Source organism: Dasypus novemcinctus, chromosome 3, assembly GCF_030445035.2.
Source record: "Dasypus novemcinctus isolate mDasNov1 chromosome 3, mDasNov1.1.hap2, whole genome shotgun sequence".
Taxonomy (NCBI): Eukaryota; Metazoa; Chordata; class Mammalia; order Cingulata; family Dasypodidae; genus Dasypus; species Dasypus novemcinctus.
Genome location: NC_080675.1, coordinates 116,691,645 through 116,718,122, shown reverse-complemented (window position 1 = coordinate 116,718,122; position 26,478 = coordinate 116,691,645). Strand labels below are relative to the sequence as shown.

General features: G+C 41.5%; 1 protein-coding gene across 1 annotated transcript; it reads right to left on the bottom strand.

The window, feature by feature from the left end:
• Positions 1-471: 471 nt before the first annotated feature.
• On the bottom strand, positions 472-25,595 carry SLC28A2 (solute carrier family 28 member 2). Its single transcript, XM_071212451.1, has 16 exons — positions 25,297-25,595; positions 14,839-14,927; positions 13,668-13,851; positions 11,987-12,128; positions 11,355-11,468; positions 10,527-10,604; positions 10,023-10,103; positions 9,535-9,615; positions 8,158-8,283; positions 7,947-8,077; positions 7,358-7,526; positions 6,964-7,161; positions 6,291-6,372; positions 4,403-4,501; positions 4,087-4,192; positions 472-2,139 (listed from the first exon to the last, which is right to left on the bottom strand). Exons 1-16 carry the CDS (start codon positions 25,593-25,595, stop codon positions 2,022-2,024), a joined length of 2,097 nt encoding a protein of 698 aa, XP_071068552.1. The 3' UTR covers positions 472-2,021.
• Positions 25,596-26,478: the final 883 nt, after the last annotated feature.

The window sequence follows — 26,478 nt, the reverse complement described above, 5'->3', positions numbered from 1 at the left end:
ATTGCTACCCGTGAACACAGCTCCTTAAATGGTAAAATAGTAGCCAACCCTTATATTGGGTATACAGTGTCACTGTTTTGTTCTATTTACAACAACCTTATAAGATCGTTGTGTTATCTCATTCTATAGCTGAGGATGCCCGGCACTGAGAAGTTACGACCTTGCCCAAGATCACCCTAGCAGTGAGGGGCAGAGCCCTAACCAGAACCCAAGTAATCCTGCCTACCTGGAGTCCAATACCACCAACCACTGCTTTGCTACCTTTCAGAAAGAAACCAGGCATAGGGTAAAATCACGGAGTAGTTCAAGAAGCAGTTTACTGAGGCTTCCTTTTTCTTTTATGTCAGGTTTGGAAAACATTGGAGAGGAGATAGGAGTGGACACTGGTTAGAAAACCAAGAGGTTCTGAATTCAAAGAACTAGGAAGTAGGTGGTCGGTTAGCTAAGGCAATCAGTATACAAGTACTTACATTCTTTTCTAAAAATAATTTATTGAGATGAAATTCACATAATATAAAATTAGCCATTTTAAAGTGAATAATTCAGTGACATTTAGTACTTTCACAATATTGTGCAAACACCCATTCTATCTAGTTCCAAAAGATAGCTATCACTCCAAAATAAAACCCCATACCCATTAAGCAGTCACTTCCTATTCTCTTGACCCCACAGCCCTGGCAAGGACAAATCAGCCTTCTGTCTCTATAAATTTACTTATTCTCATTATTTCATATAAATAGAATCATACAATATGTGACCATTCGTTTCTGGCTTCTTTCACTTAGCATAATGTTTTGGAGGTTCATCCATGTTGTAGCATGTATCAGAACTTCCTTTGTATGTATTCTATTCCATTGTATGTATACCACAATTTGTTTATCTATTCATCTGTTAATGGACATTTGGGCTCCTTCCACCCTTTGGCTATTGTGAATAATGCTGCAATGAACATGCATGTACATGTACTTACTTGAACACCTGTTTTCAATTCCTTTCAAAATCTAGGAGTGGGATTACTGAACTACATGGTAATTCTGTTTAACTTTTTGATGAATCCCTACATCCTTTTGAAACCTTCCCTTAAGGCTATAATATTAATATTATAATTAATACTAAATATAATAAATATATTAAATATTTTATAAATATATTAAATATTTTAAATGACAGTGTTTCAGCCTCAGCACTGTTGACATTTTGGGCCAGAGAATTCTGCCGTGGTTGGCTGCCCTGTACGTGGTAGGACGTTTACCAGCATCCCTGGCCTTTACCCATTAAATGCCAGTAACATCATCCCAGTTGTAGCAACCAATAATGTCTCCAGTCATTTGTCCCCTGGGAGGTAAAATTGCTCTGCCTTACCATTGAGAGCCACTGTTTTAAATAATTCGCAATAAAGCTGAAGCAACTATGATACTGAAGCCAAATAATCAAAGTAAAGGCTTTTATGATATAGGTATTTCTTAGAAATTTTGTATATAAGAAGAATTATTCTTGGTTTACCCTGTAATAAGGTCAAGGAGTTTGCAGGTTTACAGAAGTGTGACAACCAAAAAAAAACCAAAAACAAACAAAAACTTCTCATTAAATATTCATGTACCTTTCATATGTAATTTTAGTAACATAAACAGTTCACCCACAGAACTCCAAGAAACACAGCTTTTCTCCCCTCAGTACACATTACATACCACATCACATTTATAGTACACTGCATCACATAATTTTTAAGAGGGCAACTGAAAATAAGATTTTCAAGATATTTTTTGATATGTTAAGATTTATTATTTCCAATTTCACCTCAGTTAAAGCCCATGAGGAATTTCCTATTCGATTGTGCCAAATAACGAAAAGATAAATTACTAGTTTTCACCATTGGGATACAATAATGATCCAAAATGAAATTTTTATATTTACTGTTCAAGATCTTGGTGAGTTAAATGTAGAGCGAAAACTTGAATATGTAAACGTCATTGCCATCAAAAAGCTGTCCGGATAAGCATTGTTATGGAAATGGACTAGCCTTAGGTACAGATGGAATGGTTGTAGAATCCACAGCAGTTAGCCAGGGCACTTGCACTGAACTCATTGTCTTCCCAAATACCAGAAAAAGAAGGAGGGCTGGTACCATTCAAAGAAGTACTGAAATGAAAAGCCAGAGGGCCAGATAGTGGGTCACATAAATACATTGCAACAAGGCTGCATCAACAAATTGTGCCGAATATTTTGGGGAAGAAAATAAAAAACACCTATAAATGGATCCATCAGCAAAGGCCAAATAAATAAGACCCAATGAAGTTTATTTTCTCATTTATGTGCAAGATAATACTGGCATGAATTATACGATGTGATCTGCTACTATGCCCAATTCTTAACCACAGTCCTTTTGGGAATCTCCTTTCCAGACATCATGAGACAAAGTGAATGCTTCACAATGCGATTTAAAATTGAATCTATTCTAAAAAGTGAGGTAATATCCCAAGGCCACTTTCTTCTAGAGGAAAGAAGACAGCGGCAGACTTAATTAGTATATATTAATTGGACAAAAGCATGATTTCTTTCAGATTCTAGATGCTAATGACCCTTAGTGTGGGGCTTTAGGCAAAAAGTCGGTTACAGCTTTGAAGGCAGAAATGAGCAAGAATATTTTATTAACTTGAGTGAAGTTCAGTGATACAGACAATTTGTTGTTAGACAAAAGTTTTCACTGTGTTCCTTTATTATGCTTAATGGCATTCACTGAACTGCCACAAGAACGTGGAAGCCAAAACTATGCCAGACCCATGATATATTCATCTTATAATTTGACTCTAATAGTACACCAAAAGGAAGTACACTGGTTGCCTTCTCTGATGATTACCTCCAAACACAGGGAGTTGACTTGGCCTAGTAACCTGTTAAGCAGCTAGCACCCAAATATCTACCTATACAGTGAACAGATCACCAACTTAAATTGACTTCCAATTCTATCTCCAGTTCTGATTTCTGTCCTGAACCTTAATCACAGCTGACTTCTGAGTAGCTTCACACGTTTGTCTCACAGGTACCTCCAAGTCAACATATCCAAAACTGAATTAAGCCATGATCTCCCCCTTACTCCCATTCCTGGAACTAGTCCTTTTCTTCTCAGTAAATAAATGGCACCCCTTGGGCCACTTGCCCAAACCAGAAAGGAGATAGTCTTTTGAGACTCCTTTCTCTCCCTCACCCCATCCCTTCTTCCTAGCTAGCCAATGACCAATCCTTTTGCTTCTACTTGGTCTAGTGTATCTCCATTCTCACAAGCACTTAGTATCGCTCTTATCATCTCTCACTTGGAGTCTTACAGCAGTGTTTTTATTGGTCTCCCTGCCAGAAAAGATCATTTTCTAAATGATCTTTAGAAAAAGCATATCTGATCATGCCAGTGTCCAGACTTCTGCAGGCCAAAACCTAAATTCCTTAGCATTTAAACTTTTCATCTTTCAGATCTTTCAGCCTTATCTTCCAGAACTCTATTCACTTGCCCACACATATACATCACCACCAGTACACACTTTTTACTTTAACAGCACCAAACCTATAGTTCCTCAGATCCTTCCTTTTGTGGGTCTAAAACCAGTTCTTTTAGCTTCATGACATATTCTTTTCTTTTTTTGATATTCCAGAATTTTATAAACAAGTTCACACACTATCTGATCCCATTCTGATTTTATCACTTAAACTTTATCCCCTTTCAGTCTTCTTTATTTTTGTCTGATTAAACCCATAAATTTTTAGTCATTTAGGATCACTGTTAAGACTTTGCCTACAACTTATCTATATTCCAAACACAACAAATATGATAACTTCTTATTAGGGGACTCACCCTTCCTTACTTCTTCCCCTCCCATTCTACCTCTCAGTACTCCATCAACATATTTACAACCTGTTTCTTATCTACTCTAGAGCTAATAACAAAGATGCACTCTATAGAAGTAAAGATCTAGGCCATCACCAATACCCATCTCCCTTGTCACATACTCTATCCAGCACCCACATGATTACCCTCAAGACTTTATCTCCCCCACCCAGAAGATTCTTGAGTAGAGGGTGGATCCTGATGCTCACCTTTGAAAGAGCCCTTTGCAGCACGTGTAGATCTCGTAGCTGCTATTGGTGAAAGTTGTGTTTAGGAGGGTGAGACAATCAGCTCCCCTGGGGACAAAGAGGATTCCTGGATAAAGGAAAGAGAGATACTAAGGGCAAGATTTTACAAACATTCCATAAGACTCTTTAGTCTTTCTCTGGGTGTGGACTGAGAAGACTAGATGAGGTGTCTTTTCTATGCACCTGTTTGCTGTGTGGCTAAATCAATGTTCTGGTAGAGATCCTGGCATGATCTAGGTAAGTGATTCCTGCCAAGAGACCAAGCTGAGCCTCCTACCTGCCATGCAGGCACTGATAAAGGACACGCAGGCCCCTGTGAAGAGGGCTCTGACCACAATCTTGGACAATTCACTCTTCCGGTGGGGTACCATTGATGCTGCAGACAACAGAACAAAATAACTTGATCTCTTGCCCACCAGGCAATCAGGTTTATATCGCGAGCCGCCCTTTAGAAGAATGCAGAGGAACAAAACACAGCAGATGAACAGCATCTTTACCACCCCCTCTCAGAGGCTGGCCAGTGTTACCCTAAAAAGCATGTATATACATTAGTCCCAAGAGATCATTAACTCAAGACATTCTGCAGGCCAAGGATCGTGTGTCTGACCCTATGCAGATCTGGCAACTTTAGGGCTTCCGCAACCATTCCCAGGTTGAACAAAGCTCTGGTTGTTCCATATAGATGTAAGTGCCTGGGGGTTTGGCAGTTGACATCTGTACTCTGAAGTCTGGGCTAAAGTTACTTTGAGGCAGAGGGATAAGGGGGGCAACTTTCACTTCCACCTTGAAAACACAATGCCTATCCCATGACTAGGTGACAATCTCATAATTAGAATCACCACAATACAGACAAGTTTATAGCAGAAGGGAAAATGATAAACTGAAAGGAAATGATCTCACCTTTAAATTGTTCCATCAGCTACCAAACAAATGAATTTAATGATTCTATCCAGTGATATAATTGCCGTTAAAAAAATGGACACACTGAGCCATATTTCTTCTTATACTCCATTTCTTCCAAGATCCATTTCTAATTTGGATCTCCTAATTCTTGGAATCTGCTAGTCATTTCCCCCTGCCTCTGCCCTCAAGGACAAATTCACCTTCCCCATATTATTTCCTCCATCTATGACCTACATTCAGCAACATCTCCTGCAGCCTAAATATATCTATGTCTGCTTCAAATAGTCACCCTTCTCACACATAGTTACTTGCAGCTTTTAACCCAATACTTTACACCACTTGCTCTTCCTATCTATCTGCCTTATGCATCTGCTGCTTTTATTTGTCTTTTAGGTCCATGTGCAGCCCCAACTAGTGCGCAGTCTAATTTCAAAAAGTACCTTCACTACTGGCTAAAAAGAAAAAATTTTTACTTAAATATCCACCATACTCATTTAGTGGGCAAAAGAGAAATAATATCATGGTAACACTTTTTTTTCCCAAAATAGAAGTAACATCATTATAATACTTTCTCCCATGTAGGAAAAATAAAATCAGAATTGGGGGAGCAGATGTGGTTCAAGTGGTTGAGCACCTGCCTCCCACACGGGAGGTCCACAGGGTTTGGTTCCTGGTGCCTCCCAAAAAATAAAATAAAATAAAAATAAAACAACAAGCAAAAAAATGATAAACCCAGCTCAGGGAAGCCAATGTGGCTTAGTGGTTGAGCACCAGCTTCCCACATACAAGCTCCCGAGTTCAATCCCAGACCCCTGGTATCTCAAATAAATAAATAAATAAATAAATTTGTTGTGTGTCCAATTATCAGGTGCTTTCCCTGCCAAGCGGAGCATGGGGGAGGGAATGCTGCTGGCTTCACAGCTTGGCACAGGTTCCATGCAACCCAGGAACCCCAGCTAAGGGAGGGGACTTGCTCAGGTTCTGGGGGAAGGGAAGTACCAGGAAACAACACCAGCCTTTTGGAAGGGCTAGAGGAGCAAAGGAACTGAAGTTGAACTGAGTATGGGCTCCATGCATAGCAAGATAACGTGATTGCCTTAGCTCCTAATTAACTGTGAGAACTAGCCTAATCAACTGAGAGGGCCTGTTGCACATCAATTTCTCTATCTGGTCTCAACCTGTACTAAAGCACCAGGACTGTCCACCGCAGAAGTTAGATTCTGGCCAGCTTAATGCGGAGTTGGGAAAATGAATTAACTCACTCAAGCCTCCCAGGGTGATTCCTATGGAACTAAGATTGGCAAATCCACAGAGTGAAAATGTTGCAATGATTTCAGCTCTCTCCTAGGGGGAAAAACACAAATACATAAGCCCGCTTTCACATGTGCGGTATTTGAATGGCGATAGACATTCAGAGTTCTTAGAACGCCCAATCTTTTCCACATGACCCTCATGACTGTGGAAGGGATGCCCAGAAAATAGCTGTTCCCTGAGTTATTAAAGGGATAATGATATGGCAACCACCAGGGGGTGTCTTTTCCCAAGGCTGTTCTTGTTGGAGTCTAAGAATAAGAAGGCCTAGGAATAAGGATGACTGAGAGGGAAGGGCTAGGGAGACAGAGGAAGAGAGAAAGATTGTCAGAGGAATTTAAACTTAGAAATGATTATCTCAGACCATCAAAAAATACTGCCCGCCCTGGACTGCCCCAACTGCAAAGACCCAACAATTGCATCATAGAGAGGATCTGGTTAGAGGGTGGGAGAGAAATAACACACAGACCTGAGGGTAGCTCAGGTGCTGGAGACAGAGGGTGCTAAGCATACTATTAGGCTTACTTTGTGGTTCAGCCTAGGGCACTGGAAAGGGATGTGTGGGTCTGCAACAAACTTTACTAATGCTTTCCATCTGCCCACTGATAGCTGTGGGCCACTTACAGAAATCCACTGTTTCTTGCCCCCGAGCCACTCTTCCGCTCCAGAGAGACGACTCTGCTTGTAGACAGACAGTTGCTGATAGGCCACAAACTCATTTATGAAGAACTTGACCCCCACAATTTCAGCCACTATTGGACAGTCTGCCCATTCCACACCCATCATGAAGACCATGGGCCTTAGTATATAGGAGCAGATGACCTGAAGGAAAGAGAGACCCCAGGAAAAGGACGAACAAAGGGCAAAGGTCAGGAACTGGGCACCCTCTCTGGAGCCTTGGCTCAGCCTCCTCCACCCTTCTCTTCTTCATTCTCTCTGACTGTGGGTGAGAACTGACCCAGCTCAAGGATTATTAACCACATCACAGAGGGACAGCCCAACAAATGTGAGACGTTACCTGGAAACTGAGCCCTTGTACGTCCACTAGGTCCCCTAGCCAGGAGAGGGTAGCATTAATGAAGGCCAGCACAGCTAAAAAGGCAATCAGGTTGGCAGCTACATTCGTCGCAAGACCTATGGCATCTGTGGCCCCATTGCTGGCGGCTTCCAGGATGTTCTTCTCCTTCCTGTGGTTATCGGGCACGAGGGAAGGAAGATGGTGTCTATAATAGTCTCAAGCTCTCAGAGTGGAGAAAGTCCACTGATTCCAAAAGTAGGAGGAGGGTGCGTGGATATTTTGAGAGATGACCAGAGTTTCTTAGTATCTCTAATAGAGGAAATGACTCTGAAGCGGTATCAGATATCATCACTATGAAATGGCATGGAGGCTAAGGACAAAGGGCATGGCATACAGAAGCTAGCGGTGGATGGGAGGTTTAAACTAAAGAAGAAAACCAACGGGTCCTCTAGAGATAGAGTTAGGCAAGAGGGGATATGGAATCATATTACGCCCCCTTGGGGGAGACTTGAAGCCTCTGCCACCACAGCACCACTCTTGCCTCTGCAGCTGGCTTCACTTACCAAATTATATATCTCTTTTGACTCACCCACGGGGCAGTTGCACTCCCTTCTTACTCTTGAACTTGGACTCTTCCACTTCTGGATATGTCAGCTTTGACAAGGCAAGAGAACAAGGGGCAGCCATCACCGAGGCAGAAATCAAGGCTGCTGGGTCAATCTGTAAGGCCAGATTTGGGGATCAGTCCCTCAGCCGAAGCTGGATCTCAGCTCACCCAGGAGTGATCAGTCTATGCCTACCCCAAAGGATATGAAGGCTCCCAACACAGTACCCGAAATGGTAGCAAACCCTCCAGTCATGACTGTGTGCAATTCAGAGAGCGTCATGTCTGCAAGGTATGGACGGATGAGCAGAGGTGCCTCTGTCTGAAAATAAGGAGAAGCCAGTCAGATTCCAAGTGGATGTGCCTCTCCATCCTGGGCTGGGCCCATTAGACATACAGCTCTCCTGTGTGAGCATTGTTCCAGAGAGACACCGCCCACTTGGTCAGCACCAATCTTTGTCCTCAGGCCCTCCCAGCATCTGCCTCCTTCCCTCTGACACCTAATCTATCCTGGTTGGCATTGTTCTCACCTGTTTTCATACGTGTGTCTTACCCATTTAAGTTTTTAAATGTTATATGAGAGAAATGGTATTTTTCTTTTGTATGCTCTCAATGTCCAAAATACCTTACTGAATGAACTTAGGGAGTGCAGTGCACTTACTGAGTCCTTATTAGACACTTAAAAAGTACTCACTGAATGAATTTTGCAAATAGATGATCTAACCCCACTGCTGATGAAAGATTCACAAGAAATGCTTGTGAAAATGCTATGAGACTGTGCAGGCCCAACCATAATGCTGTTTAGCATTTGAATGCCAGCTATGTGCCAATTGCTGTAGTAGATGTGAGGAATATTAATATAAATACACAAAATTCCTACTCTTCGGCACTTACAGTCTAATAGTAGAAACTAAGCTGATTATAGATAATTCCAACAAAATATGATCAGTTCTCTGGTAGAGGTATCCACAAGTACTTAGAGAACATTTCGGAAGCAGGTAATCAGCCCAGGGCCTAGGAAGAGAAAGACCTCAATACTAAATCCTTGTCCATTTGACAGCCATAGTTCCTAATATTGAGCAGATGTATCAATAGCATATATTGAGCACCAACTCCATACAAACAAATGTACTTAGCAAGTATTATGGGCAAGAGCCTTGGTGCTAGCCCTGAATGAGGCAAACTATTGCCTCCTTAGAGGTCCTGGAAAACAACAGTTACAGGGAGTCACAGGAAGAAACCAGAATATAGATCAACCACCCTTCCTAGTCTTTGAAGAGGAATAAGATATGGACCAGGACATTCCCCTAAAATCCTATGCAAGAAATTGGATCAGCTACTAAGGATGTCCAGATTAAGTATGCCCAGATAAATATTACCAGGCATGAAGGGTGAAAGTGAAGAACTCTGTCTCCTTCGAGCTTCTGAGTTTTCTTTCATCAGCCATTGGCTGCCCATACAGTCTTCAGTTATTTGATTTTTCAGAAGGAAAGCATACTTTTCTTGATATGTTTTCTGCCAAACTCTCATTTCCCCAGAGGAAAAAAAGACCACAAGGCCTCTGGGTACTTACCATACCCACAAAGATGTTCCCTGCTACAGACAGGGTCTCTGTGGCAGTGGTGCCCATGGTGACTTGCAAAAACCAGGCGATCTAAAGGAATACAGTCATAAATCACTAACATTAGCAGGAATCTTGGAGACTGTCCAGCAAAACTTCTCCTTCTCTGTTTTACTGATAAGGAGACTGAGGCTAGAGAAGTAGAGTTACAAACACAGCCTAGACAAGAACTCAGAATTCTTTGGCTTTGACGACAAGTGAATTAAAACCCAATATGAGAGGATAGTTTGGACTGTTTTTTTCTTCCTGCTGTGTACCTCAGCCTGTCTAGACCACTTGACATCAAGCATGCGTGGAAGAGTTTGCCTTTTCATGTCGGTTCTTATACCCACTCTCTCGATCCTTTATATGCACATTTTCCCAAAATAAGTATCTTCATACCTCTTGACAGATCACAGGATGAAGGCCCATCTTTTGACTTGTGTAGTAGAATGACTCACCTTCTGTACTACCCACTGTACAAGGCCCAGGTAGTAGAGAATGGACATTGTGCATCCAAAGAAAATGATGATTGGCAAGGCCTAGGAAAATGATGAGGCAGCTGGTGAGACATTACATTGTATGTGCTCATGTATACCATAAGTGGACTCTGTGTCAGGCTTCTGAATTAGCATTCCAAGAGCATCTGATACAGTGTGGGTGCTCAATGACTATTTGGGTGCTCAGTGGATATTTAAACACAAACTTGTTTAGGAATAAATTTAAAATGTATTGAATATCTTTATCCCATCAGTACTAAGTCAAAGAAATGTTATCTAAGCCTTCCTCCCTATTCCCATTTCTTTGATTTCAGGATGGTAACAATCAAAGGGCACGAGATTGATGCTGTTTCCCCTGCTGATAGGACTAAATCCTCTCCTTTTGGTCAAACTGGTACACAGCCTGGCTGATCTCTTGAATACCCCCTCAATTGACTCTCATCCCTCCCATAAAATAAATATGACCTGGAAAGCAAAGGCAGTCTTGACTAGAGTATCCCCAAAGACAAAACTGGAGCCAGCCACAGTGTAGTCCAAGAAAATCTGAAGGAAAAAAAGAGAAACAACAGTGAAGCCAGAAAAGACATAGGGGAAGATGGGATCAGTTTCACCCATGATTAGTCCCTACTGCTGTTACTGAGGTTGGTCTCCCAGGAGAGGACTATGTAGCCATGAGCTGCTCATTGAGCAACAGAAGGACTTAATAGCTCAGTTCTCTTTTCTTTATTCCTATTCTTAGTTGTACCCCAGTATACCCTCTCCTTTCAAAAATTTTTTTTTCTTTCTCTCCCCTTCCCTCCCCCCCGCCCCACTCCAGTTGTCTGTTCTCTGTGTCCATTTGCTGCGTGTTCTTCTTTTTGTCCGCTTCTGTTGTTGTCAGCGGCACAGGAATCTGTGTTTCTTTTTGTTGTTGTTGTTTCATCATCTTGCTGTGTCAGCTCTTCGTGTGTGCGGTGCCATTCCTGGGCAGGCTGAACTTTCTTTCGCGCTGGGAGGCTCTCCTTATGGGATGCACTCCTTGTGCGTGGGGCTCCCCTGCGCGGCGGACACCCCTGTGTGGCAGGGCACTCCTTGCGCGCATCAGCACTGCGCATGGGCCAGCTGCACACGGGTCAAGGAGGCCCAGGGTTTGAACCGCGGACCTCGCATGTGGTAAGCAGACGCCCTATCCACTGGGCCAAGTCTGCTTCCCATATCCTCTCCTTTCACACCACTATCATTAACAAGACCCAGCCTGATCTCCTTTCCTTAGGGTTCTAAAACAACTGAGTCCTCACATGCAGTTTCTCATACCTGAACCTGGTTTCCCAGCCACTGAAATGCAGTCAGTCCAGGTTTGGTTCTGATGACCACGATCCCAAAGACAAACTGAAGAGCGAGGCCCCAAAACATTGCCCTCCAGGACACCTGGGATCAATAAGAAAAGTATTCCAATATAAGTTCTAAACATGGATACTTCATCATCTATTCACATATTTTTTGGCTGGAACCAACTTAGGATGTTAACAGTAAATCTGGGGTAAGTTGGAGTAGGGAGCGAGGGGTGTGGTAGAGGGAAACAGGGCAGCAATATATAACAGGCTGTTGACATTATTAGGTGCAATGCAAGCTGATATACTCTATTGTACTTTATTTTCTTCTTTTCATATTTCTTCTTTCATTCTTTAACACTGGCCTAGATCCATAAAATTGCTATCAAGATTCACTAATGAATCTAAATCTGCAGTTTGAAAATAATCAGTCTAGGGCTTCTGAGGTCTTTTTAATCTTTCTTAGGGGCAAAAATTGTTACCGAGGAAAATTCCAGAGGTTGTGAAGAACTTAGGTCTATGCCTTTGCAATGAGTACTTGACACTTATATTTGGAATCAGTACTTGACCCTTGGCTGTTTGTCACTGCACCCAACCTACATAACCCAAACTCACTGCACGGTGGTGTTTGGAGCAGGCAAAAAGGATGATGAGAAACATGCAGATTCCTGAGAAGGAGATCAGCTGCTCTGGCCTTTGGGCTGTGTCTAGAATCAGCCACAGGATAAGGCCAATCACGGCAGCAACTCTGAGCACCCTGAAGAAGAAATACCAGAGACCATATGTCATTGAATCAGTGAATGAAAAACAAGTAATTTACTTTACCTGTAAAAATGGAAGTTCACCCCAAAGATAACTGAAATAACCTAATAGGTCGAAACTCTCAATTGCTTAGGTTGAAAGCATAGTCATGGAAACAGCACGTCTCTCCTTGCGAGACCACTATGCCTTAGTTTCCAACACTAATAGTATACTGTACATTAGACATATAGACATACCTTGAGAATTGTTCATCTAGTAGCTCCCTGCCTAGCACCTCTCTCCCTCCAACTCTTTTACTCACAGAACAAAGTTGAAAGATTCCAATCTGAGGACATAAATCACATAATTTGCTTTTTCCCGAGTTTCCACATCAGTAGCATGTGATCGAAAGACCCAGTCTTCAAGATTGTTTCAATGAATAACCAAAATATTAACAACAGAAGGAAGAAACGTCAGCAATGTTCCTCCATGAGTCTCCCATCCAATTAAATTTCCAACCACATCCCCAAGGGCAAGAATAAAGGCAAAGCCAGACAACCATCCCTTACCATACCAAGCCCATTTGATCAATATAGGAACTAGTTTCCTCATGTCTGACTGTTAGAGTCCTTTTAGTCCAAGGGAAAAGAGTTAGAAGAGAGAGCGCATATGAAAACAAAACAGAAAGGGTGTTATCCATTGAGATGCCTCAGGGGCAACAACAACAAAAGGCATTACAGGTCAGTGTTGAATTTCGAATCTGTTCTCACTGTAATCCCATCTCACTTCAAGTGAAGAAAAACCAGCTTCCAAGGTCCACCTAGCTAATGAAGAATAAAGTCCTTTTATCTCCATCACCACCAGTATCAAATACACCAATAATCCAAAATTAGGTAGCATTTGGTATGGTTTCTCCAAACCCAGATGCTGCTGTGGCATTCATCCTTAACACTTATTTTCTGTGCATCCATTGGAGGATGGGCAGGAAAGAGGGACTTTATAGAGAGTTTAAAAGTTATTCTCTCACTCCTTGCCTGTGATCAAAGGACATGTGCATTCCATAGTTAGATGAGCTGTGGCTGCTGTAGAACCCAGTTCAATATACACTGAATAGTGAGTTTTCTCCTTAAATTGTAAAATACACCCTTGGGTGCAGGAAGTCTGGAGGCCAAGGAAGAAAGAGCATAATTGGATCAGGGATTTAAGGGAGACACATAGGGCCACCAAATCAATTTGACAGCTTAATCCACTTGCAAGCCTCTTTGTTCTGATTACTTATGATTTTTTCTCATTTCTGACATAGCCCTTGCAATAAACAGACTGAACCTCTTCTCTGAAACTTCATCCCTCCTGAGCAGTTGAGACATAAAGCTATGAGAAGCTGCAGTGAAGCCCAGAACTCAGAGGCCCATTGATATTTGTTCTCTGTGCCTTGGTTCTGAAAATGTGGGCAATGGCTCGAGAAACAGTTCAGGAACTGCTGAGAGAGAAAAAAGGAAAAGTATAGGGTTTGGGACAAGTTGTGGGGCCAGGAATATTGAGATTCTTATCTTACCATTTCATCCAAAGCTTTAGGGAGGAATTTTCAAAGGGCTTCAGACATCTTGTTAATTTTTCACCAAATAATCTTTTTAGTAAACGAAGAGCCAGGACAAAGAGCACCAAACAGGTAAGGACAAACAAGGCCAATGCCCTCTGGAAATCCAAAAAGCAAGCTACCAGGAAGTAAGCAGCATATGCTAAAAAAAAAAAGAGAATGTAGAGAATAAGAATCAGCATGGCAGAACTTCCAAGGGTCATGAACATCTGGGACTTAAAGCCAGAAGGACCCTCCAGAGACTTTGCCACTTAGCCTTCATTGTCAGACTGCACTGCAGGTCCTAAAGCCAGGATAGAGTCTGTTTTCTTCCTGAGAATTCCAAAGAGAGTCCCTTTTACTTTGGTGATGGCATGTTTTCACTTGTCCCTGATGAAACTTGACTCCCTTCTATTTTATCTGATATCTTCTTGCTGTCCCTTGGAGTAGTTTTAATCAGCATCCACGATTAAACTATTCCAAGGCCAGTCATCTTTTTTCCAAACTTTCTAATTCCAGTCATTTTAACCTTTCCTCTTGAGATTGTGTCAAAAATGTGGTAAACACTGTGGCTACCAAGGAAGCAGGCCATATGGTTCTCACCCTATCACAGCTCACCCCCAAATATAATTTTTGTTCCTATCGTCCCAGCTGACTCTAATATTGTCTTTAAGGTCCCATAATCACTAACAGTATATTTTAAGCAGAGGCTTGCTATCTTTTAAAAAATATTTTATATCGTTGATCTTACTAGGAAGCGAGCAAAAAAGTAATTTGTAACACAAACTTCTCTTTTAACAAGAACCATGGCCTACAGCAAATCAAGACACTAGTAAAAGGAAGAGAATGTGGCTCAAGGAGGGAGGGGACGGGGAGGAAAAAACACACTAATAAAGAGAGAGGCCTGTATTCTCTCAAAGTCTATCACATAGTACAGTTTTGAAAGCATGTTTATTCTCAGATTTTACTTACTCCTGAAAGTGCAGTTCAATAAAGTATGTATTCCCTTCAAGTAATTAAGATCCATATAGCAAATAGCTTTGTGGGTCAGTTTGTGAAGAAAATTTCTTTCCACCAGGTAATCATCTCAACAAAAAGCAATACTTCAAAAATGACTGTTTCTCACTTCCTTACATTCTTAATATCTCACCGGTACACAACAGGCCCAATAGGATCCACTTGAACAAGACAGCATGTGTTTTGCAGAAATTTGTCTTGAAGAGACGCTGTAGGTTCCTCCTGATGAAAACCCAAAAGTTAAGATACAGAAATTATTCCCTCCAATCCATATTAATTCCCAGAACTTAGACCATCTGGCCCAAGTGGAATTTGCTCTTAGTCACCACAGAAAATTATTCAGCCAGGGGGAAATTTCCTGCTGATCTGGCTCTGCCAAAAGGCCAGACCACGTCAATGGGCAGTAGGTCAGAGTGATCCCACCCAGCCTGGACTGGAAATGTTCTTGGTAATCTCCTCAGAAGCAGTAAGAGATGCCTGGGAACTACTCCTTGCTCAGTTCCCAAGGACAAGGGGTCACTCAAATTCTATATTCAGAAAGGAGTCAGGCAGCTTTCAGCATTCTTCCCTAAAACCTACATGAGCCCACAACCCTAAAACACCACCAACCCCAGGAATCGCTTGGTAGACAGAGCTTAGAGAAGGTGCCTAACAGGTAGGGCTATCAAGTTAGGTTTAGCAAACATTTCTATCAGTCTTTCTGTGTGCTGAACTCTTTCTAAGAACTTTGTAGATATTAACTCATTGACTCCTCCAAAGAATCCCTGAGGCATTTACTATTATCATTCCCATTTCACAGATATGGAAACTGAGGAACAGAGAATTTAAGTAACTCGGAGACTGTAAGGAGCAGAGCCAGGAGGTATATTCAGGGGTCTGGCTCTTGAATCTGAGCTCTTAACCACTCTCCTATGCTGCATCTCACCTAGACCCCAGGCTCACCTAGCTCTGCCACTCTTAAATATCCCCGACACACTGTAGCCACAAGAGCAAAAATCTCTAATTTCCAAATTCTTGGAAGCTCCAAAGTAGGTAAGCCCTGCACAAGGCTGTTAGTCTGACCATCATGCTGAGGCAAGACAGCTTAAACGGGACAGCTAGGAAAGCCTTTAACGGCCAATGCCCTGGGGTCTGGGCCCACAGAGTTCCACGGCTCCTTCTCCATTGCTGCCTCTCCCATCTAGCATGCTTCCTATTCCTCAAACACGGCCTTCCTTTACCCCTGCCTCCTCCCCCTCATCTCCCCTTTCTGCAGGGGGCCAATAGTTCCCCGTGTTAACTGAGGAGAAGGTGTTTTATTTCTTATTGGTCATCTCAGAAATGAGAAAATCTTTACTGCCATTGACCAAGACTGTCTTGACTTCCTTTTAGTCTGACTAAACTTTAGGCAGACTCTGATGCTAGGTCCCTGAACTCCCTCTCATCGGGCCTTTCTGCTATCCAGGCACCTGAGAGGCTCCCAAAGAGGTAGTTCCTTATCTCCCTCTTCCTGCCTCTCAGCCCTTACAGACTCCAGGTAGCCTAATTACTGCAAAGGAAAACATTTTGAACCAAGCAGTCCTAATTGCAACCTGAGTAAATCACTGTGGTCCTGGTGATCAAATCCCCTATCAGGCAGGGAGAGGGAAAAACAGGGGCATTTTGGGGACTTGGGAATTGTCCTGAATGACATTGCAATGACAGATACAGGCCATTATACATCTTGCCATAACCTACAAAATTGTGCAGAAGGGAGTGTAAACTACAATGTAAACTATAATCCATGCTTAGTGGCAATGCTCCAAAATGTGCTCATCAATTGTAATGAATGTACTACACTAATGAAGGATGTTGTTCATGTGGGAAAGTGTGGGACGTGTAGGGAGTGGGGCATATGGGAATCCCCTATATTTTTTATGTAATCTAAGTATCTTCTTTAAAATTTTGAAAAAATATATTTAAAAACAAACAAACAAAATCCCCTATCATCCTCAAGAGCGTTTAACCAGCCCACTCCAGACCTTTAAGAAGTTTACACCCTCAAGGATGGCTATTATTAAGGACAAACAAACAGAAAAAGTGTTAATGAGGATGTGGAGAAATTGGAACCCTCATGCATTGTTGATGGTAATGTAAAATGTGCAGCCACCATGGAAAAGTTAGGTAGCTCCTCATAAGGTTAAACATAGAATCACTGAGTGACCTGGCAATTCTACTCATGAATATATATATATATATATATATATATATATATATATATATATACACACAAAGGACATGAACACAGGGACTCAAATAGATACTTGCACGTGAGTGTTCATAGCAGGGTCATTCACGATAACCAAAAGGTGAAAACAACCTAAGTATCCATCAATGGATGAATGGATAAACAAAATGTGGTGTATCTAATAAAATGGAATATTACTTAGTAGTAAAAAGGAATGAAGTGGGGAGCGGATGTGGCTCAAGCAATTGGGCACCCATCTCGCCCATGGGAGGTCTCAGGTTCTGTTCCTGGTGCCTCCTGAGGAAGATGAACAGACAGACGAGGGAGACATCTGGGGGGCGAGGGAGCAGGAGCAGGAATAAAAAGTAAAAAAAAAAAAAAAAAGGAATGAAGTTCTAATACATCAATGCATATTGAAGACATTATGTTGAGTGACATAAGCTAGACATTAAAGGGACAGATATTGTATGATTCCACAGTATGAAATAATTAGGATATATAAAATTCACAGGGACAGAGGAATGGGAGTTAATATAAAATGGGTATGGTGTTTCTGTTTGGGATGATGGAAAGGTTTTGGTAATAATGGTGGTGATGGTAGCATATTCTGTATGTGATGAATGCCACTGAGTTGTATTGTTGGGAGTGGTTGAGATGGGATATTTTATGTTGTATATATGTTATTAATTAAAAGAGAGACTAAAGAAACATGATAATCATAAGCAATACATGATCCTGGACTGGATCTAATAATGGAGGAGAAAATGTCCAAAAAAAACATCACTGGGACAATTGTAAAAAAATTGGACTATGGACTGTAAGCTTTATATCAATGTTAAATTTCTTGAACTTGATATCGATAGTTAACGGGGTTTCTTAAGTGAATACCCTTGTCCTTAGAGTCCTGATTCATGCTAAAACTTTGATGCACCTTGAAAACATTATTCTGAGTGAAATAAGCCAGACACAAAAGGACAAGTGTTGTATAAGTCCATTTATATGAAATATCTAGAATAAGCAAACTCACAAAAACAGTGAGTAGATTATATTAATAAGTCACCAGGTGTCACAGGGAGTGGGGAATGAGGAATATAGCTTTTTGTTTTGGTTTTTAAAAGAGATTTATTTGATTTCTATCCCTGCCCCTTCACAGATTTGAGTTTGCTGTCTGCTCTCTGTATCCATTTGTCATATGCTCTCTGTGTCTGCCCATCTTCTCTTTAGGAGGCAGTGGGAACCAAACTTGGTACTTCCCATGTGGAAGAGAGGTACTCAATCACTTGAGCCACCTCAGCTTCCTAGTTTGTTATGTCTCTATCTTTTCTCTTTGTGTCTCTCTGTTGCATCATCTTGTTGCATCAACCTGCTGTGCCTGTCCTTTGCACCAGCTTGCTGTTTTGCTTGTCTTCTCCAGGAGGCACCGGGAGCCGAACCTGGGGCCTCCCATGTGGTAGGCTGGAGCTCAATCACTTGAGCCACATCTGCTTCTCAGGAATATAGCTTAATGGGTTCAGAGTTTCTGTTTAGAGTGATGACAAAAAAATTTTGGTAATGGATGGTGGTGATAATAGCACAGCAAGGTAAATGTAATTAACATCACTGAACTGGACTTGTACAATTAAAAATGCTGAAAACAGTAAATTTATGTTATACATTGATATGTAAGCACAAAAAAAATAAAAAATAAATAATAATGTACTACAATATATCCCAAACATAATATTGAGTAAAAGAAGCCAAACACAAGAGAGTGCACATGATTTATTTCCATTTATATAAAGTTCAAAAACAAGTAAAATTAATCTATGATGCTAAAAGTCAGGATGGTGCTTACCCGTAGGGAGGCTGTGACTGCAAGGGGACATGACACGCTTCTCTGACACTGGGAATGTTCTGGTTCTTGCTCTGGGTGAGGAAATGGGTGTATCCACTTGGTGAAACTCACTGAGGGGCACACTTAGGATACGCTTATTTTCCTGTATGTATGCTGTTTCATTTTAAAAGTGCATTAAAAGGCAAAAACTGGTGCCAATTAAAATATGATAAACTATCAATTATAAGACATCCCAATTTCACCAATAAAAATGTGAAAGATGATATCTTAGAACCAATGAAATATGGTTTGTTAAGACAAAGAAATTATTTTATAAAATTGTGTAACTCTAATGGCAGATATAGAGAAGACATGAATAAACAGAAAATTACACCATTCTCCTGATTGGGAAAGACAAAAAAGATTAAAGATGACAATATCTGCATTTTACTGCATACTGTCACTGAGAGAACAATTTAAGACCCCACAGGGGAAATGGAGGTGGCTCAGCTGATAGAGCATCCACCTACCATATAGGAGGTCTAGGGTTTGAACCCAGGGCCTCCTGGCCCATGTGGTGAGCTGGCCCATGCATAGTGCCATGCCACGCAGGGGTGTCCCCCGCGTAGGGGTGCCCCATGCGCAAGGAAGTATGCCCCACAAGGGAAGCCACCCTGTGCAATAAGTTCAGCCCACCCAGAAGTAGCTCCACACACACGGAGTTGATGTAGCAAGATGACGCAACGAAAAGAGACACAGATTCCCAGTGCCACCAACAAGAATACAAGAGGACACAGAAGAACACACAGTGAATGGACATAGAGAGCAGACAACTGGTGGTGGGGGGAGAGAAATAAATAAAAATAAATCTTTAAGGAAAAAAAAAAGGACCCCACAGGAAAATTTTTAGGATTTAGTAATCTGATAAGACAAATTATTTGAAGAAACCAACAAGAATGCCAAACAATATTTTTTAAAGAAAACACTTTAGCAAATACTCAGCCCACCAAATTTTAAAATACTTTATAAACAATTACAACATTATGTTAAATACATAGAATTGGGTCAGTGAAATAAAAGATTCGGAAATAGATTCAAACTATAACATCAACTTAATGAATGCTAAATGAAGCAATATCATAGTGGAAAAGGACTCACAATTTATTGTTGGGAATTTAGATGTGAGTATGGCAAAGCCTCAGCATGGAGCCACACTTAATACTGCATCTTAAAAAGAATTCCAGATAATCAGTTAATAAAGTAAAAGAACAAGAAGAAAAGGAAAGAGCATATTTAAAAATCAATAAAGAAACAAACAGAACTAAAAAACGTAATGTGAAAAAATAAATGATAAAATCTCTTGTCTCAATTACGTAACTGTTTATTTACTTAAAATGTATTTGTTGAATTTTAATATTACGGAAATTTGGGGTACCTACTATAGATAAAGAATAAAGCATTGTACCTGTTGGTATAGAGGATAAAAGGATGAATTAGACATGAATCCTGTCCTCAATGTACTTTGAGTCCAGTATAAAGGATATGATGCATATAAAAATGTATAACCCAATGTCAAAAGTTGTACTATAGAAGATCAAATAAAATTTTATGGAAGTTGGAAGGGAAAGAGACCTCTTTGGAGCCAGGGAGGTTGGGGAAGAAGGAACATGAGCGATGGTACCATGGACAAGATTACTCTTGAGGTGGTTCTTAAAAGGTATGATGGATTTGGGTGGAAAAACATGAAATGAAAAGACATTTCACTGAGAAGTAGTGTAAACCATGACCTGGGGGCAGGAAGTTCAGGGTTAACCATAAGGCAGTATTTTTAGTTGACTCTAACTAGAGCATAGGGTGTCTTTAGAAAGGGAATTATGAGCTGATGTTGGAAAGTCAAGTTGAGTATAAATCATGGTGGGAATGGGGAAGCCTGAACGTCAGGCCATGGGGTTGGGTTTTGTTCAGGAACAAGTGGGGAGTCATAGAGGTTTTTGAACAAGGGAGCTCAGAGTCTTGCTTGAGACTGTGTTGGTAGAAGATATAGGATAGGGTGGCAGGGGGTTGGGAGCCGTGGAAACAAGAAATCTATGGGTGCTATTTCAGTAATTCAGGAGAAAGGAAATAAGGTTCCAAATCCAGATTCTAATGTAGTTGACAAAGAGGAAAAGCTAATCACAGACAGATAGGAAGTAAACCAAATGGGGAAAGAATGTGTAGCTTCACTAGAACTTAAAGAAAGGCAAGTTATAACTTTAAAGTGTGACTTTATATCTGTATAACCCCTAAACTTTTTCATATGAGAAAATATAAAGTTGACAAGATTTGGGCAGGGAAAAACAGGACGTAATTATCTGTCAGAGTAGTAAAAGAAACTAATCTGGCAAAATACACTAATATCCTCTCAGGTAAGTACTAATATTACCCGTTTTACTGGGCAAAAACTGAGGCCTGGAGAGGATAAATATTTGTGCAATATCTGGCAAGTGATAGTCATTCAGCAGTGCTTACAACCAGCTTGTACTGCCTTGTGACAGCTGCCATTTATTTAATTACATTAAAAACAAGGGTAATATTAAAACTCCCATCACATCCTAATCATTTCCCTATTATTAGGCTCTTAAATAAGGTTATTTTCATCTTTTGTGTATACACATGGTGGGAATCTTATATAATGGTGTGCTATTGTGCATCTCTTCCCAGCTCTTCCTTCAATGGTATCTCATTGGTAACTTGAAAGCAGCCACACTGGGAGCATTTACACTCCAGGCAACGGCTGCACATCAGGGCTTGGTTCATTTTTTTACTAGACCAAGGATCAGCAAGCTATGGTTCAAGAACCAGGTCCAACCCAACCTCTGTTTTTAAAACAGTCTTATCAGGACTGTTGGAGAAAATACTGCGCTTACTGGGACACAGAGACTTATTGACTACAGACAAAGAAAGATTTATTGAGAGGCTATCCCAACGGAGGGGGTCTGAAGAACAGACTTCAGCCCCCTCATCAGCATGGTGGGGTCTGAAGAGAGACTTCAGCCCCTCCTGGAAGGGGGTGATTTGAATTTATACAGAACTTTCCTAGGTGGGGAAATGATAGTTGGTGGGAGGGGGTTGAGGGTCCGAGTGAGGTGCAGGGACCAATAGGAAGCCCTAGAGGTGAAAACTTTCCCTGACAGTGACTAGAAGATAGTGGGTTAGGGAGTTATGGTTTCTTGGAATGCTGCAGGAGCAGATGTTTCTTTGTTCTGTAAGAATTTTATCTCCCTCTGATATGTAGGTAGGGAAGGTTTCCATTTCCCTTTACTCCCGTCTCTATGTGGTTTCTTTATTTAACCTGTGGGGAAGTGCTGTGCCCTTGGACGTGTAGGCTTATGGGGGATGGGATTAGCCTTTTCCCAATGCATATCAGGGGAAACTGAGCTACAGCTTGTTAATTATTGCAAACCTCTAACAAAGACACAGCCATGTCCATTGGTTTCCTATCCTCTGGGCTGCCTTCCCTCTAAAATGGCAGAGTTGAATAGCTGTCACAGAGCCTGCATGGCTCTGTAAGTAAAATACTTACTATCCGGTTGTTAATAGAAAGAGTTGGCCAACTCCGGGTCTTATTCATTAAGGTAAGCAAATATATTAACCAACATTCATGACCAAACTACACTGAGAAAACCAAATCTAAAACTTTTTTTTAGGAGGTACCAGAAATTGAACCCAGGACCTTGTACATGGGAAGAAGACACTCACTTACTGAGCTACATCTGCTATATCAGCTCCTCCAATCTTAAACATTTAATTTTTTATTTTTTTTATTTTGAGGAACTGGGAGCCAGGGATTGAATCCAGAACCTCATATGTGAGAAGCTGACGCTCAACCACTGGGCCACATAGGCTCCCCTGATTTGGTTTCCTCATTTGTTTTACTAGCTGCTTGTTGTTGTTTTTTGGTAAAGATTTATTTTGTTTATTTAGTTAACCCCACATTTTCATTGTTTGTACTTGCTGTGTGCTGTCTTTAAGAGGCGCCGGGAACTGAACCTGGTATGGGAGGGAGGTGCCTCATCACTTGAGCCACCTCCATTCCCTGCTTTGTTGTGTCTCTCATTATTTTTCCTTGTGTCTCTTGTTTTTTCATCTTGTTGTGGCAGCTTGCAATGCCTACCCATCGCATCAGCTCACTGTCTTGCTCATTTTCTTTAGGAGGCCCCAGGAACCTCTGCTCCCTGCTTTGCTGTGTCTCTCATGTTTTTCTTCTTCTGTCTCTTGTTGAGTCATCTTGTGTCAGCTTGCTGCACCTGCCCATCATGCCAGCTTGCTGTCTTCTTTAGGAGGCACTGGGAATTGAACCATGGACCTCCCATGTGGTAGGCAGGAGCTCAGTTGCCTGAGCCATGTCTGCTTCCCTTTATATATATATATAATGTTTAATTTTTTAATTTTTTAATTTTTAATTTTTAATTTTTTTGAAGTAGTAGTGCTGGATATTGAAACCAGGACTGTGTATGTGGGAAGCCAGTGCTGAACCACTGAACCACATTGGCTTCCCTTGTTTTTTTTTTTTTCAGGAGGCACCGATAACAGAACCAAGGACATCCCATGTGGAAGGCGGGCACTCAATGGCTTAAGCCACATCCACTTTCAACATTTAAATCTTAAATACAGCACTGGATGGAATTCAAATACAGACCCAAGCAATTTTATTCTAGAATTCACATTATTAACCACTACACTGCTAAGCAAAGAATGAAATATATGTAAGCATGAAAAAAGTTACTGTCAATTCATAGAAATGTGATATACAAAATAAATGGAAAGGCAAAAATACAAAATAATGTACTTAATTGCCCATAATTGTATTATATACATATAGAAGTTTGTATATGGAATTGAATCCATAGAGAAGAAAATAGAATTTTAGGCTCATTCTATGAAGTCACTGAAATAATTCTTAAAAGTAAAGAGAAGAAAACAAACTAAAAAATGTTCTTTTCTTTAAGAGCTGCTCTGGATCAGATCCACATACCTCCTCTTTTCTTTGTTTTTTTCTTTATTTATTTTTTAATATTACATTAAAAAAAATGAAGTCCCCATATACCCCCCACCCCCCTCACCCCACTCCTCCCCCATAACAACAACCTCCTCCATCATCATGAGACATTCATTGCATTTGGTGAATACATCTCTGAGCACCGCTGCACCTCATGGTCAATGGTCCACACCATAGCCCACACTCTACCACGTTCCATCCAGTGGGCCATGGGAAGACATCATGTCTGGTAACTGTCCTTGCAGCACCACCCAGGACAACTCCAAGTCCCGAAAACACCCCCACATCTCATCTCTTCCTCATTCCCTAGCCCCCACATACCTCCTTTTTTTTTTTTTAAAGAGTTATTTACTTTATTTCTCTCCCTTTTCCCCTACGCACCCCCCCCCCCCCCCCCGTTGTCTCTGAGTGTTTTTTGTCCAATTCTGTTGTTGTCAGTGGCATGGAATCTGTGTTTCTTTCTGCTGCGTCATGTTGTTGTGTCCGCTCTCCGTGTGTGCGGCGCCATTCTTAGGCAGGCTGAACTTTCTTTCGCACTGGGCGGCTCTCCTTACAGGGCGCACTCGTTGTGCATGGGGCTCCCCTACGCGGGGGACACCCCTGCGTGGCAGGGCACTCCTTGCACACATCAGCACTGCACGTGGGCCAGCTCCACGAGGGTCAAGGACGCCCGGGGTTTGAACCGCGGACCTCCCATGTGGTAGATGGACGCCCTAACCACTGGGCCAAGTCCGCTTCCCCACATACCTCCTTTTGAGAGCAGAACCAATATCCTCTTCTAAGTTTCTCAGGGTATGACTTGTGCATTCTTTTATAAACGTCCAGATCCTCTTCCACATCATAGAAAAAGCCTTCCATCTGAACTATTTTACCCAAATGACCTTCTCAGACGTTACTTCTGGGACCATATTCATGATCAAATTCAAAGATGGTTCTCCCCCTTCTTCCTTTCACTGCTGTTACACCTAACAGTGGGGCCTATACCTGCGTTCTTGAGACTTTCTTCTCTTTGACTTCCAAGACACTAGACGTTTTTACTTTCCCTATTATCTCTAATAGTGTGTCCTCTGTCTTTGTTTCCCCGATTTCCCTCTTTTCTCACCCCCAAATATAAGTATTCAGGAAGAGCCTCCTGAGCTTCTTTTTTTTTTTTTTAACTATAGGGGTAAATTCATTTCTAAACCTCAATTTTCTAATCTGAATAGATTGTGAAAATTAAATAAATTAATTCCATAAAGCACTCTGCACAAAACTGCTCAATAAATGTTAGCTATTGTTATTGTTACTATTGTTAATCTTGTCAGTCCAGCCAACACTGGTGTCTCCTCCCTCTGAACCCCCATTTTTTATGTCACAGCTTTATGGAAAAAATGCCAATAAATACTGGCGTAATGTGAAGGGACTTTGAGGTAACTGTGAGTTTTATCTCCTTAATGACACCACAGGTCTGACCTCTGTTTAGTCCCCAGCCAGACACTTACAACCCCGCTAGGTTCTCAGGGGCTAACCCAACTAGATCGCAGAACAGTGGTACCTCTTGCGAGTGGGAGAACCCAGCTCAGCCTCTAGACTGTGTTCTTGCTGCTCAGTCCTCTTGGTTGCCTCTAGGTTCAGCCCTTCATCCTGTAAAAAGAGAGAGTCGGGGTCAGTCCAGAGCCCTGTCAGAGACGATGGGGATTGACAGCAGCAGAGACCCTGCCTGAGCTGCGTGGCAACCGACATGGCTGTGCAGAAACAAAGCTGGCCAGTTACCGTGAGCTCCAGCCCCAGGTTCTCGATGCCGGGCTCCACGGTGGACAGAGCCACCGACCCTCCTCCTGTTGTTGTATCCATCTCCAGGATTTTTCAACTGAAAAAAACAAACGTATCCAGGGTCAAAGGCTGCAAGCGGGGTCAGTCTGTAATGTGGGGCTGGGGAGAATTTTTAGGGCCAGTATTCCACAGTAACTATGAAGCTGAAAGTCTTTGGGGAGTGGTTCTGTTGATTTCTATAAAATCAATAATAAAATAGTGAAATATTGATTTCTATCTCCTGTTGGGAATAGCTAAGAAGGGGACAATAAGATAAGAAAAGAGAAAAGGAGAGCAGGGTTTTGTTTTGTTTTGTTTTTAACAAGTAGTCCACCCAGGGCTCAAGACGTGGGCTGAAAAGAACGTGGTACAGCCCTGCAAAGGAAGGGCCAGAGCTACGTCTTCCTTTCAGCCTGAAGGAGTGGAAGGAGGCCCCCCTTGGCCGGCCTGAGTGAGAAAGAAACAGAAAGGGAGAGAGCCAGGAAGATCCCAGACCCCAAAATATTGCTGAGAACACAGAAAATAGACTTAGTATAAATAACTTGCCTTGAAGTTCCTGACTATAGTGTAGTATGAGCCTTGTTTTAGAACAGAGGTTCTTAACAAGGGATCCATGAGCTTGAATTGAAATTTTTTAAAAACCATTATTCTTGTGCGGACGTGTTGGTGCAGGTGTGATATATTTACTAAATAACACACAGTATAGTGTAGAGTTTGTGAAGGGCCCGTGGTTCTCACCTGACTGGCAAAGGGGTCTGTGATACAAAAAAGATTAAGAACTCCCGTTTCAGAGCATCTAAGAAAACTCTTCGTCAATTAATTAAGGAACCCTACATTTAGCATAATCAGCATGAATGTAAATGATCTCAAAGTTTAAAACAAAAGGAGAAAGTCAAGAAATTAAAGCAAACAATTGAGCCTCACG